This window comes from Symphalangus syndactylus, chromosome 10 (genome assembly GCF_028878055.3).
Source record: "Symphalangus syndactylus isolate Jambi chromosome 10, NHGRI_mSymSyn1-v2.1_pri, whole genome shotgun sequence".
NCBI classification, from domain to species: Eukaryota; Metazoa; Chordata; class Mammalia; order Primates; family Hylobatidae; genus Symphalangus; species Symphalangus syndactylus.
Window position 1 is genome coordinate 108643337 of NC_072432.2, and position 15842 is coordinate 108659178.

General features: G+C 43.6%; 1 protein-coding gene across 6 annotated transcripts in view; it reads right to left on the reverse strand.

Moving 5' to 3' along the window:
* The window catches only part of METTL6 (methyltransferase 6, tRNA N3-cytidine), a 47935-nt gene that overhangs the window by 12658 nt on the left and 19435 nt on the right, over positions 1-15842 (reverse strand). For 2 of the 6 annotated variants that reach the window (XM_063610792.1, XM_063610789.1), the window contains one exon: positions 7832-7958. The exons of 3 other annotated variants lie outside the window; for them this stretch is intronic. In XM_063610792.1, the coding sequence (XP_063466862.1) occupies positions 7832-7958 (127 nt within the window). Of the gene's footprint in view, positions 1-7831; positions 7959-13023; positions 15788-15842 lie in introns of those variants that run through there. One more of the 6 variants, XM_063610798.1, reaches the window with a different exon arrangement.

A 15842-nucleotide genomic window follows, 5' to 3' on the forward strand; every position in this document is an offset into this window, starting at 1 on the left:
GTGGTGAGAGGGGGCATCCCTGTCTTATGCCAGTTTTCAAAGGGAATGCTTTCAGTTTTTGCCCATTCAGTATTATATTGGCTGTGGGTTTGTCATAAATAGCTCTTATTATTTTGAGATATGCCTCATCAATACCTAATTTATTGAGAGTTTTTAGCATGAAGGGCTGTTGAATTTTATCAAAGGTCTTTTCTGCATCTATTGAGATAATCATGTGGTTTTTGTCTTGGGTTCTGTTTATATGCTGGATTACATTTATTGATTTGCATATGTTGAACCAGCCTTGCATCCCAGGGATGAAGCCCACTTGATCATGGCGGAGAAGCTTTTTGATGTGCTGCTGGATTCAGTTTGCCAGTATTTTATTGAGGATTTTTGCATCGATGTTCATCAGGGATATTGGTCTAAAATTCTCTTTTTTTGCTGTGTCTCTGCCAGGCTTTGGTATCAAGATGATGCTGGCCTCATAAAATGAGTTAGGGAGGATTCCCTCTTTTTCTATTGATTGGAATAGTTTCAGAAGGAATGGTACCAGCTCCTCCTTGTACCTCTGGTAGAATTCGGTTGTGAATCTGTCTGGTCCTGGACTTTTTTTGGTTGGTAGGCTATTATTTATTGTCTCAATTTCAGGTCCTGTTATTGGTCAATTCAGGGATTCAACTTCTTCCTGGTTTAGTCTTGGGAGGGTGTATGTGTCCAGGAATTTATCCATTTCTTCTAGATTTTCCAGTTTATTTGCATAGAGGTGTTTATAGTGTTTTCTTATGGTAGTTTGTATTTCTGTGGGATTGGTAGTTATATCCCCTTTAGCATTTTTTATCACATCTATTTGATTATTCTCTCTTTTCTTCTTTATTGCCCTTGCTAGCGGTCTATCAATTTTGTTGATCTTTTCAAAAAACCAGCTCCTGGATTCATTGATTTTTTGAAGGGTTTTTTGTGTCTCTATTTCCTTCAGTTCTGCTCTGGTCTTAGTTATTTCTTGTCTTCTGCTAGCTTTTGAATGTGTTTGCTCTTGCTTCTCTAGTTCTTTTAATTGTGATGTTAGGGTGTCAATTTTAGATCTTTCCTGCTTTCTCTTGTGGGCATTAAGTGCTATAAATTTCCCTCTACACACTGCTTTGAATGTGTCCCAGAGATTCTGGTATGTTGTGTCTTTGTTCTTGTTGGTTTCAAAGAACATCTTTATTTCTGCCTTCATTTCGTTATGTACCCAGTAGTCATTCAGGAGCAGGTTGTTCAGTTTCCATGTAGTTGAGTGGTTTTGAGTGAGTTTCTTAATCCTGAGTTCTAGTTTGATTGCACTGTGGTCTGAGAGACAGTTTGTTGTAATTTCTGTTCTTTTACATTTGCTGAGGAGTGCTTTACTTCCAACTATGTGGTCAATTTTGGAATAGGTGTGGTGTGGTGCTGAAAAGAATGTATATTCTGTTGGTTTGGGGTGGAGAGTTCTGTAGATGTCTATTAGGTCCACTTTGTGCAGAGCTGAGTTCAAGCCCTGGATATCCTTGCTAACTTTCCGTCTCATTGATCTGTCTAATGTGAGAGTGGGGTATTGAAGTCTCCCATCTTTACTGTGTGGGAGTCTAAGTCTCTTTGTAGGTCTCTAAGGACTTGCTTTATGCATCTGGGTGCTCCTGTATTGGGTGCATATATATTTAGGATAGTTAGCTCTTCTTGTTGAATTGATCCCTTTACCATTATGTAATGGCCTTGTCTCTTTTGATCTTTTTTGGTTTAAAGTCTGTTTTATCTGAGACTAGGATTGCAACCCCTGCCTTTTGTTGTTTTCCGTTTGCTTGGTAGATCTTCCTCCATCCCTTTATTTTGAGCCCATGTATGTCTCTGCACGTGAGATGGGTTTCCTGAATACACCACACTGATGGGTCTTGACTCTTTATGCATTTGCCAGTCTGTGTCTTTTAACTGGCGCATTTAGCCCATTTACATTTAAGGTTAATATTGTTATGTGTGAATTTGATCCTGTCATTATGATGTTATCTTGTTATTTTGCTCGTTAGTTGATGCAGTTTCTTCCTAGCCTCGATGGTCTTTACAATTTGGCATGGTTTTGCAGTGGCTGGTACCGGTTGTTCCTCTCCATGTTTAGTGCTTCCTTCAGGAGTTCTTTTAGGGCAGGACTGGTGGTGACAAAATCTCTCAGCATTTGCTTGTCTGTAAAGTATTTTATTTCTCCTTCACTTATGAAGCTCAGTTTGGCTGTATATGAAATTCTGGGTTGAAAATTCTTTTCTTTAAGAATGTTGAATATTGGCCCCCACTCTCTTCTGGCTTGTAGAGTTTCTGCTGAGAGATCAGCTGTTAGTCTGATGGGCTTCCCTTTGTGAGTAACCTGATCTTTCTCTCTGGCTGCCCTTAACATTTTTTCCTTCATTTCAACTTTGGTGAATCTGACAATTACGTGTCCTGGAGTTGCTCTTCTCGAGGAGTATCTTTGTGGCGTTCTTGTATTTCCTGAATTTGAATGTTGGCCTGCCTTGCTAGATTGGGGAAGTTCTCCTGGATAATATCCTGCAGAGTGTTTTCCAACTTGGTTCCATTCTCCCCGTCACTTTCAGGTACACCAATCAGACATAGATTTGGTCCTCCATATTTCTTGGAGGCTTTGTTCATTTCTTTTTATTCTTTTTTCTCTAAACTTCTCTTCTCACTTCATTTCATTCATTTGATCTTCCATCACTGATACCCTTTCTTCCAGTTGATCAAATTGGCTACTGAGGCTTGTGCATTCATCATGTAGTTCTTGTGCCATCGTTTTCAGCTCCATCAGGTCCTTTAAGGACTTCTCTGCATTGGTTATTCTAGTTAGCCATTCATCTAATCTTTTTTCAAGGTTTTTAACTTCTTTGCCATGGGTTTGAACTTCCTCCTTTAGCTCAGAGTAGTTTGATCATCTGAAGCCTTCTTCTGTCAACTCATCAGTCATTCTCCGTCCAGCTTTGTTCCATTGCTGGTGAGCAGCTGCATTCCTTTGGAGGAGGAGAGGCGCTCTGATTTTTAGAATTTCAGTTTTTCTGCTCTGTTTTTTTTCCCCATCTTTGTGGTTTTATCTACCTTTGGTCTTTGATGATGGTGACGCACAGATGGGGTTTTGGTGTGGATGTCCTTTCTGTTTGTTAGTTTTCCTTCTAACAGTCAGGACCCTCAGCTGCAGGTCTGTTGGAGTTTGCCGGAGGTCCACTCCAGACCCTAATTGCCTGGGTAGGAGCAGTGGAGGCTGCAGAACAGTGGATATTGGTGAACAGCAAATGTTGCTGCTTGATTGTTCCTCTGGACGTTTTGTCTCAGAAGAGTACCCGGCCATGTGAGGTGTCAGTCTGCCACTACTAGGGGATGCCTCCCAGTTAGGCTACTCAGGGGTCAGGGACCCACTTGAGGAAGCAGTCTGTCTGTTCTCAGATCTCCAGCTGCACGCTGGGAGAACCACTACTCTCTTCAAAGCTGTCAGACAGGGACATTTAAGTCTGCAGAGGTTTCTGATGCCTTTTGTTTGGCTATGCCCTGCCCCCAGAGGTGGAGTCTACAGAGGCAGGCAGGCCTCCTTGAGCTGCGGTGGGCTCCACCCAGTTTTAGCTTCCTGGCCACTTTACCTACTCAAGCCTCAGCAATGGCAGGCGCCCCTCCCCCAGCCTCGCTGCTGCCCTGCAGTTCGATCTCAGACTGCTGTGCTAGCAATGAGCAAGGCTCTGTGGGCGTAGGACCCTCAGAGCTAGGCACAGGATATAATCTCCTGGTGTGCCATTTGCTAAGACTATCAGAAAAGCGCAGTATTAGGGTGGGAGTGACCCAATTTTCCAGGTGCCATCCGTCACCCCTTTACTTGGCTAGGAAAGGGAATTCCCTGACCCCTTGCACTTCCCGGGTGAGGTGATGCTGCACCCTGCTTCGGCTCAGGCTCAATGCACTGTACCCACTGTCCTGCACCCACTGTCTGGCAATCCCCAGTGAGATGCACCCGGTACCTCAGTGGGAAATGCAGAAATCATTCGTCTTCTGTGTCACTCACGCTGGGAGCTGTAGACTGGAGCTGTTCCTATTTGGCCATCTTCGCTTTTAGCCTTTAAGCTGCCGAGCTAACTTTAGGAGACATTTAGTTTACAGTTTAAATTATAATAGCCCTTCCCCCAAACTCAACCACCTTTGTAAAGCTAATTAGAGACCACTAGGCTAGGGGGCAGAGAGGAGCCTGAATTCTGCTAAGGTGTAGACATAAATGATTGCCAGCCGTAATTCTGGAGGTCATAAGTTATGCAACTTCCCCAATTACTCCTTCAGATAACATCACTACTGTAGAACCTAAGATTGACCTTTTGGGATACTTTCTCAGGTTTTTTGCATGTCTGACACCCATGCTTTACCTGGACCTACTGGTCAACAGCTCCTGTGGCCCCACCCAAGAGTTATTCAGCATGCAAGATCATTTCCCACATCCCTGTGATTGTACCCCAACCAATCGGCAGCAAGCACCCACTGTCTAGTCACCCCACCCTTTCCCCCAAACTATCTTTGAAAAACTCCTAACCTATAAGCCTTTGATGAGACTGATTTGAGTGATAACTCCATCTCCCACATGGTGTGGCTGGCCTGGTGTCAATTGAACTCTCCACTGCAATGCTGAGATTTTTTTTTTTTTGAGACAGAGTCTTGCTCTGTTGCCCAGGCTGGAGTGCAGTGGAGTGATCGTGGCTCACTGCAATCTCCCGCTCCTGGGTTCAAGTGATTCTCCTGCCTCAGCCTCCCAAGTAGGTGGGATTACAGGTGCACACCACCACACTGGGCTAATTTTTGTATATTTAGTAGAGACAGAGTTTCATCATGTTGGCCAGGCTGGCCTCAAGCTCGTGACCTCAAGTGAACTGCCTGCCTCAGCCTCCCAAAGTGCTGGGATTACAGGCATGAGCCACTGCAGCTGGCCCAATGCTGAGAATTGATATTCTTGATGCAGTGGGCAGGAAGAACCTGTCAGGCAGTTACAATAAGAGTTCCCAGCCAGGCACCATGGCTCACACGTGTAATCCCAACACTTTGAAAGGCCAAGGTGGGCTGATCACTTGAGCCCAGGAGTTGCAGACCAGCCTGGGCAACATGGTGAAACCACATCTCTATTAAAAAGTACAAAAAATTAGCCAGGCATGGTCCTATGTACCTGTAGTCCTAGCTACTCAGGAGGCTGAGGTGGGAGGATCATCTGAGCCTGGGAAGTTGAGGCTGCAGGGAGCCATGGTCATGTCAGAGGTGTTTGAACCACAGCGACTCCATCTTGAATAGGCACTGGGTAAAATAAGGCCGAAACCTACTGGGCTGCATTCCCAGGAGGTTAGGTATTCTAAGTCACAGGACAAGATAGGTCGGCACTATGTACAGGTCACAAAGACCTTGCTGATAAAAGGATGTGGTAAAGAAGCTGGCCAAAACCCACCAAAACCAAGATGGTGAGGAAAGTGACCTCTGGTGGTCCTACTGCGCATTATATACTAATTAAATACATTAGCATGCAAAAAGACATGCCCACCAGTGCCATGACAGTTTACAAATGCCATGGCAATGTTAGGAAGTTACCCTATATGCTCTAAAAGGGGGAGGAACCCTCAGTTCCAGGAATTGCCTATCCTTTCCTTCCCCCGCCCCCCCACCCCCTCGCCCCCAAAAAACTCATGAATAATCCACCCCTTGTTTAGCATATCCTCAAGAAATAACCATAAAAATAGCCAACTAGCAGCCCTAGGGGCCACTATGCCTACAGAGTAGCCATTCTTTCATTCCTTTACTTTCTTAGCTTGCTTTCACTTTACTCAAATTCTTTCTTTACCCAAATTCTTTCTTACTCGAGGTCCAAGAACCCTCTTGGGGTCTGGATTGGGATCCCTTTCCAGTAACAATCGTGCCACTGCACTCCAGCCTGGATGACGGAAGTGAGACGGTGTCTCACAGAAAAAAAAAAAAAAGAGAGACAGAGAGAGTTCCAGGAGAAATCGTGTGTGTGTGTGTGTGTGTGTGTGTGTGTGTGTGTTGGAGGTTGGGGCGGGGGCAGTTGGGGGGTAGTCCTGGAAGTGTTAGGTGTTAGGGAATCATTAAATAAATAATTCAAGTAAGTAAGTTTCCCCAAACTAAAGAATAAACATTTCCAAAATCATAGCAGCCATGGAGAGTGCAGCCCAACAGGTGAAAATATCCCCATCCAAGGTACATCACCATGACATTCAGGGACCAGGGGACTGGAATGTTGGGGCTCAGAACACCACCCCAAAATGTGACTGTGGAAGACGAGAATTAACGCCACCTCAAAATATACTCTGGCGTATTTTGAGATGGCTATTACAAGAAACTAAAGACACAGGAATAGCTCCGAAAAGATCTCCTTTTGTGAAAGAAATTTATGAATTTTGTAAAAGGAAATCTACATTAGCAAACAGCAGATGCAAGCAGAGGCTTTCTCTGAGCCCCCCTTAGCTGCCTAGAGATGGAACTAGGAAAAATCACATCACAGGAAGAAGAGATTGTGGGTCGACACGTCCCAGATAGAGATTACCACAGGTGGCCACCCTTCTGAAGGGTGCTACCTGAGAGATTTTATCTGCATAAGGCAACCTTTGTGGGCTGTGCATTTCCTCCCCTCTCCCTTCTAGAATTTGTGCCGTGACCTCCTCTCTCCCCCCCCCCACCAAGTGCAGCACCAGGTGTACCCTCTCCACACCCTCCACCCTCTCTGCACCCCCACCAAGCCCCAAGTCCCCTATTCCTTTCCATGCCTCAAGATGGTATACATATTGGCTCTTCTGGGAGTTTCATATTTTGTGAGGCCTCCATTCATATATGCACGTAATAAATTTGTATGTCTTTCCTCTTGTTAATCTGTCTACTGTCAAGTTTATTCCAGAGACAAATTATTGAACTTTCAGAGGGTGAACAAAAAGTTCCCCTTTCCCCTACAGAAGAAAAGAAAATATCCTTAAAGAACACATTCTCTTATTTCTGGAAGGTGTCATTTAGCTCATGGTGGGTAAGAATCTTACAGGTTGAAATAGCATTTCTAGTAGAATTGTCACAAGGATTTTAGTTCACTTAAGAAGTTCATAAAGAAGTTCTAAGGATGCTAGACTATCTTTTTTTGGTAATGTAAAAGTAATAAAGGGTCATTACAGAAAATATGAATTTCAGAAAAGTATAAAGAAGAAAAAGCAACAGCTATAATTGAACAACCCTGAAATAAATACTGTAACTGTTTTGGATTGCTTCCTTCTTGTGCGTGAAGATTTTTCCCTCATATAGCATCTCCATATCCTTTAATAATATTTATCATTAAACATAACTGAAACTATACTTGTGAACAGTTTTAGAGTGCTGGAGTGCAGTGGCTGGATATCAGCTCACTGCAGCCTCAACCTACCCAGGCTCAGGTAATCCTCCCACCTCAGCTTCCTGAGTAGCTGGGACTACAGTCACGCACCACCACACCCAGATCAGTTTTGTATTTTATTCTTTTTTTTTTTTTTTTTTTTTTGAGATGGAGTCTGTCGCCCAGGCTGGAGTGTAGTGGCGCAATCTCGGCTCACTGCAAGCTTCACCTCCCGGGTTCACGCCATTCTCCTGCCTCAGCCTCCTGAGTAGCTGGGACTACAGGCACCCACCACCACGCCTGGCTAATTTTTTATATTTTTAGTAGAGACGGGGTTTTACCGTGTTAGCCAGGATGGTCTCTATCTCCTGATCTTGTGATCTGCCCGCCCCAGCCTCCCAAAGTGCTGGGATTACAGGCGTGAGCCACCGCACCTGGCCCAGTTTTGTATTTTCTGTAGAAATGGGGTTTCACCATATTGTCCAGGCTGGTCTTGAATTCCTGGGCTCAGCTGATCCACCAATCTCAGCCTCCCAAAGTGCTGGGAATACAGGCATGAGCCATCTTGTCTGGCCCAGTTTTACAATGTTATGTACAAAGCCTCAAAGGTGAAGGATGCAGTCAGCCATGTTCATGTCAAAAAAAAAAAAAAAAAAAGAAAGAAAGAAAGAAAGAAAAAAAGAAGCAGGTCACAAAGTTTCTGCTAATAAGACTGGTTGCGGTAAAGAAGTCAGCCAAAACCCACCAAAACCAAGATGGCAATAAAAGTGATCTCTGGTCATCCTCACTGCTCAAACTATACTAATTATAATGTATTAGCATGGTAAAACACATGCCCACCAGTGCCATGACAGTTTACAAATGCCTGGAAGTTACCCTATATGGTCTAAAGCGGGGAGAAACCCTTAGTTCTGGGGATTGCCCGCCCCTTTTCCAGAACGTTCATGAATAATCTACCCCTTATTTAGCATATGATCAAGAAACAACTATAAGTATACTCAGTTGGGTAGCCTATGGAGTAGCCAGCCATTCTTTTGTTTCTTTACTTCTCTAATAAACTTGCTTTCACTTTACTCTATGAACTCGCCCCGAATTCTTTCTTGCACAAGGTCCAAGAACCCTCTCTTGGGGTCTGGATTGGGACCCCTTTCCGGTAACACAATGGGTTCGTTTTGCTTGCTGCCCAGATAGAGCCAGATTGGGACCTCTTTCCAGTAACAAAATGGTTCATTTTGCTTGCTGCCCAGATAGAGCCAATCTGTCAAGACAGAGAAACTGCACTGGGGAGAGACTTTCATTCATGGCTGAACGAGAGACTGGAATTTTATTACTCAAAACAGTCTCTCCAAAAATTCAGACTAGGGTTTTTCAAGGATAGTTTGGTGGGCAGCAGGGCTAGGGAATGGGGAGTGCCCATTGGTTGGGTCAGAGATGAGATCTTATGGAGTTGAAGCTATCCTCTTGGGCTGAAGTGATTCCTGGATGGTGACCACAGGAACAGCTGGCAGGTCTGAGTGACAGTCGTCAGAAATGCAAAAACCTGGCCAGGCATGGTGGCTTACACCAGTAATCCCAGCACTTTGGGAGGCTGAGGCAGGCAGATCACCTGATGTCAGGAGTTTGAAATTGGCCTGGCCAACATGGTGAAACCCCATCTCCACTAAAAATACAAAAATTAGCCAGGCGTGGTGGTGCACGCCTGTAATCCCAGCTACTCGGGAGTCTGAGGCAGGAGAATCGCTTGAACCAAGGAGGCGGAGGTTGCAGTGAGCCGAGATGGTGCCACTATACTCCAGCCTGGGTGACAGAGTGAGATTCCATCTCAAAAAAAATAAAAATAAAAATAAAGAAAAAAAAAGAAATGCAAAAACCTGAAAAGACACCTCAAAAGGCCAATCTTAGGGTCTACAATAGTGATGTTACTGCAGGAGTAATTGGGGAATTGTGAATCTTGTGGCTAATTTATTCGTCCTAAAAAGACACTCTGGTCACCAGGCAAGAAGGGGGTTTGTTTCAGGAAAGAGCTGTTATCATCATTTCAAAGTTAAACTATAAACTAAGTTACTCCCAAAGTTAGTTCAGCCTAAAGTTAGTTCAGGAATGAACAAGGGCAGCTTGGAGGTTAGAAGCAAGATATAGTCCGTTAGGTCAGATTTATTTCACTGTTGTAATTTTCTCACTGTTATACTTTGCAAAGGTTGTTTCAGGACTTCAGGAACATGCCACCATGACTGGCTTTTAAAATTTTTTTGTAGGGGTCTCATTATGTATCCCAGGTTGGTCTCCCAACTCCTAGATTCAAGTGATTGTCCTGCCTCAGCATCCCAAAGTGCTGGGATTATAGGTATGAGCCACTGTGCCGGGCCTCATTTTATTTATAATTATTTCTAATTAGGATTGATCATTTTGCCCATTTTGTCAGCAGTTTCTTTCTTTCAGGAGTTGTCTCATTTTGCCAGTCCTGATATTTTTCTTACAGATCTACACGTTTGGCAACATGCTCCAAGGAGGTACATGTCATGTTCTCATCTCCATGGCCATGCCCCAGACCACAGAATATAATGCCTCCACTGTGAAAATATTCTTTCCAAATGACAGTGACAGTTATGGCACTCACGTTTTCCACAGTGTTTCTTCCTCTTTTTCCTTCTGCTGCTTTTCTGAGTGTTTGTATTTGTTTTCCTAGTTTATCTTACTCTGGCTGAGTGAACATGACTGGAGCTGTTTCCCTACCTTCCAGAACATGCGCATGTTACTGGGAAGGAGTCCCAATCCAGACCCCAAGAGAGGGTCCTTGGATCTAGCTTAATAATTCAGAGTCCATAAAGTGAAAGCAAATTTATTACGAAAGTAAATGAATAAAGAATGGTCACTCCACAGACAGAGTAGCCCCAAGGGCTGCTGGTTGCCCATTTTTGTGGTTATTTCTTGATTATATGCTAAACAAGGGGTGGATTATTCATGCCTCCCCTTTATAGATCATAAAGGGCAACTTCCTGACATTGCCATGGCGTTTGTAAACTGTGATGGGGCTGGTGGGACTGTAGCAGTGAGGATGACCAGAGGTCACCCTCGTCGCCATCTTGGTTTTGCTGGGATTTGGCTGGCTTCTTTATTACAACCCGCTTTATAAACACGGTTTTTATGACCTATATCTTATGCTGACCTCCTATCTCATCCTATGACTAAGAATGCCTTACCTCCTGGGAATGCAGCCCAGCAGGTCTCAGCCTCATTCTACTCAGCCCCTATTCAAAATGGAGTTGCTCTGGTTCAAATGCCTCTGATACCCACTATCCCTTCGCCCCTACCCTGCATTCCAGCCATAGTGACCCCAGAGTGCCCTGCACCCAGCTGGTACCCATTGAACACAATTTAATGAAATACCACACATTTGAGGAGGATAGGAAGGAAAAGTGAAAACCATCTATTTTACTTATTTATTTGAGACGGAGTTTTGCTCTTGTCACCCAGGCTGGAGTACAGTGATGCGATCTAGGTTCACTGCAACCTCTGCCTCCCAGGTTCAAGCAATTCACCTGCCTCAGCCTCCTGAGTACCTGGGATTACAGATGCGCACCATCATGTCCAGCTAATTTTTTTTTTTTTTTAAGTAGAGACAGGGCTTCACCACGTTGGCCAGGCTGGTCTCGAACTCCTGACTTCAGGTGATCCGCCTGCCTCAGCCTCCCAAAGTGCTGGGATTACAGGCGTAAGCCACCTTGCCCTGCCTTTATTTTTAAATTTTTATTTATTTATTTTAAAGACAGGGTCCTGCTATGTTGCTCAGGCTGGAGTGCAGTGGCTGGTTTATTCACAGGTGAGATCATAGTGCACTGTAGCCTTGAACATCTGGCCTCAAGTGATTCTCCTGCCTCAGCCTCCCAAGTAGCTGGGACTACTGTGCTACTGTGCCCTACTAATTTGCTTTTTAATAAAACATTTGGTTTCAATAGCAGAACTTACTTAAATTTGTGAGAAATGTCTGCTCCCCAGTAGAGAACATGGCCCTGCAAAACAGTCTTGGTTTATTCATTTCACAATTTTCCATTCCTCAGTTGACAACTGTGAAATAGGGAATCAAATGCTATCAAAGATAGCTATAAATAATATCTGCGTGAGGCAGACAATTATCTGTGCTGCAGTCCCTCCTTTGCTTTGGCCTTAATTCCAAACAACAGTAAAAGCAAATCCACAAAACCATTTGGGGATAGGAAAGTACAAAGGGGTATTTACTCATAGGAAAAAAAAATTAGGACCCTTGATTGGTGTCCAGCACGTATTTATGCTCCCCAGTGTCCAGGGGGCCTTGCAGACACCTTTCGAGCCCATCACAGACATTACCTTAAAATGTTTCCCAGATTTAACTGAAAGTAAACACCTTCAGTAGGCAAAGCAGACTGAACATTAGGTAAAAGCACCCTTGCTTTCTAATCTCCAGTGAGGCCAAAATTGATCTTATGAGCTCATAAGTTGATCTAGAAAACACTTTGTAATAAATGTTTTCTATGCTCTTCAACAATTAAAAAATGGACACTATATAACTAAGATGGAATTGATCTTATGAGCTTATAAGTTGATCTAGAAAACACATTTGTAATAAATATTTTCCATGCTCTTCAGTAACAATAAAAAAAGAACACTATAACTAATTAAGATGGGAGTAGAAGGCCAATAAAAACATCTAGTGTCTAGCACCACCTTGTGGTACAACATTCAAATCCCGAGCCCTTGCAAGGATCCCAAGATTAAACCATCTTGAAAAAGAGTTGGTTTGTGAGCTGCTCTACCATTTCGACGTAACAATATACTTTCTGGAGAAATACAAAATAATAGAAATAACTAACACTTGACTGGTACTTTATAGTAAACCAAGCACTCCCATCTGAATGGTCTCACTTAATCCTGGCAGCAGCCCTGCCAGATACTAGGTACTAAGATCTCAGTCTTAGACATATGAAGTCTGAAGTTTAAAGAAGTTGGTAGTTTGTACTGGGCAAGTCCTGCACTTGAACCCATTTATTCATATTCCAAATCCTGTAATAAAATTGTATTAGCACTGTTGTATGGAGTATGTGTGTGTGTGTATATATATATATATATATACACACACACACACACAATCACTATACTTTATGTATTAATATATGTGAAAAGTTCAAAAGAAACATACAGTACTATATAGGATATTTCAATATAATATAGTATTTATACTATTTTTTATAGTACTGTTAGCCAGTACTCACTATGTTTCTGGGGGCTGTTTTCTGGCTGTGAAGACAAGGCAATACTGGTTGACTCTTTGTAGTCTATATGATTCCACAGAGTTTGCTACTAAACAAACCATGGTCTTGCTTTCCTGGTCCCTAAGCACCCAAACGTGGGAGAACCTGATCCTCTGTTGTCTTAATTTAGGGTGCACTGATGGAAATGTGGCCAGGGAGAATGAACACAAGGACTTAGAGGCAGTGAGACTGAAGCCATTTTTATGTTTGGCCTTTAAAATGCTTGTGAACCAATCTACTGGCTCATAGTTAAAATACTGATGGACTGGGTCACCTCATTAATTTAACAAGAAGTACATTTTACAATCAATATATCTTAAAGTTGGCAGCTGCCTGGGCCTACTTCCAACCATGGCCCACCCATGAAAAAAAAAAACTTAGTTTTATATATATATGTGTGTGTGTGTGTGTATATATGTGTGTGTGTGTATATATATGTATATATATATATATATATATATATATATATAGAGAGAGAGAGAGAGAGAGAGAGAGAGATGGAGTCTCAGTCTGTTGCCCAGGCTAGAGTGCAATGGCACGATGTTGGCTCACTGCAACCGCCACCTCCCGGGTTCCTGCCTCAGCTTCCCGAGTAGCTGAGACTAAAGGCACCATGCCTAGCCAATTTTTTGTATTTTTAGTAGAGACAAGATTTTGCCATGTTGGCCAAGCTGGTCTCGAACTCCTGACTTCAGATGATCCACCCACCTCAGCCTCCCAAAATGCTGGGATTACAGGCATGAGCCACCATGACCAGCCAGTTAATCTTAATATATCTTAAATATATGAGAGGCCACTTGCTCTGTGTCAGAGGTCAGCATGTCATCAAACCAGCTTTAAATATTGTTTTTATTGTTTATTTTTTGAGACAGAATCTTACTCTGTCGCCCAGGCTGGAGTGCAGTGGCACAATCTGGGCTCACTGCAACCTCCACCTCCCGGGTTTAAGTGAGCCTCAGACTCTCAATTAGCTGGGACTACGGACATGCACCACCACGCCCAGCTAATTTTTGTATATTTAGTAGACAGGGTTTCAACATGTTGGCCAGGCTGGTCTCCAACTTTTGGCCTCATGTGATCTGCCCACCCCAGCCTCCCAAAGTGCTGGGATTACAGGCAGGAACCACCATGCCCAGCTTCAGCTTTAAATATTCTAAATGAAAACTTTTGCAGCCTGGCTTTATGGGATTAGAATTTGGGGTCATAATTACTCCTGCGGGTAGAGACAACTCCCAGTTGTGTTTGGAGGAAACTGTTGGCCCCATTCACAGGTATACGCCCAGCCAACCACTGGCAAAGGAAGAGGCCTTCATCAACCTGTTTTGCTTTCTCCGAAGTCATTCTTGTCTCTTGGCCGGACGGTCTGCCCAATAGCTACCCTTCTAAGGGACAACGACCTCCTGGTTCCTAGAGTCACATCAAACCCTCCACTGAGAACACTATTGATGGAAAACTGACTGAAGGATCAACAGCCCATTAGTCTTCTAGGGATTCTAAAACCCATCTAGACCATCCCCTTTCAGTCCTCTTCATCTACTTATTTGACTAGTCCTTTGGGGGTTATATCTATGTTAAGCTGTATTACCAGAAACAATGCTTTGATACCTGTGTTTATTATTGGTAAAGCTGTTAAGTTTGCTATGTTATAGTGTTCTCTTTATGGGAACTAGAGGGAAGGGTTCCTTAGATCTCCAGATTAGGAGTAGCTGCCTCAGGTTTGTCGCATGGAGTCTGAACTTGATCTTGTTTCCTTCTTTACACTGACCACTAGAAGCAAAATCTGTTATTCATCCTTAAGTGTATAAGACCTGCTGTAATGCAGTTTGCGTGGATAAGGTTATTTTCCTGGCCTCAACTTTTATTTTCCTTTAGCCCAATTTCCCTACTTAAAATCGTGTAATTTTTGTATTTTTGTAAGTTGTCCTTAAACTCTTACGGGGAGAATTTTAAAAACAGAAGAAAAACTACTCTCTGGTGTTAAGACTTCAGAATAGAGGATACCCTTGTGGGGACAGTGACTGGAACGACACACAGGCATAGGGTGGGTTCTGGGGTGCCAGTCACGCTGGATGTGTCATACAGGTATGTTCACTCTGTCATGTCAGTGAGCTAAATACTTATGATTTGTGCACTTTTCTGTATGTATGTTAAGCTTCTATGTTCAAAAAATGAGGACTGAGGGAAATGATACTCATGTGCCATATATATGTACTTCCTTTAATCCTCTGAATACTTTTAAGTTAGTAGTTATCCCCATTATAAAAACGAGGAATGTGAAGTTCAAACAGGTTAAGGAATGAGGCCAAAATTCCAAATGACTTCTGATAACAAAAGCACAGGCTTATCCTACTACACTACACTGCTCCTTGCTCTTTTTTTTTTTTTTTTTAATTGGACACGGGGTCTCGTTCTACACCCAGGCTGTAGTGCAGTGGCGTGATAATGGCTCACTCCATCGCTGCAGCCTCCAACTCCTGGGCTCATGCAATCCTTCAACCTTAGTCTCCCAAGTAGCTGGGACTACAGGCATACACCACCACACCTGGCTAATTTTCTTATTTTTTCATAGAGATGGGGTCTTGCTACATCACCCAGCATCCCACTTTCCTACTTTAAATGGCCTGTCTTTATCCAGCTTAGCCACTAAAATCCAAGAAACATTGGTCAGACCTAGTAGAGACACAGGTGAAAGGACTTCTATGGGGGGGGGGGCAGTGGGCAGCATCTGGGACTGAAGCTGGCTGTGGGATTCATTTGGCGGAGGGGGCTTTGGGAGACAGCACTGGACTGAAAGTGGGGAGCTTGAGGCTGCTTCTAGACAGGGCTGGATTCTCACTGTGAGAAGGCCCATGAGGCCCCCTATAGGTACAGCTTCTTTACAAGTTCCATCAGCCCCTCCCAAGAAGTTTGAGGACAGATGGCAGAATCACAACACCCAACAAGCACAGTCTGAGCCCTGCTGCCTGCCCCTCTTCTCTTCAGGAGCCAGGAGGATTTATTCTGATTGTACAGAATCACTATGACTATTATCCCACCCCTTCACACTGGGACCCCTCCTCCTGATGTGGTTGGAGTTGAAGGGCCCAGGCTTGCTGCATGTGCAGTCCTGTCACGTACTCAAGGCAGTGTTCTCACAAACAGCTTTCTGCAGAAAGGCAAACAGAAAGGCTTACAGGCTTAACTCGTGAGCAGAACAAAAT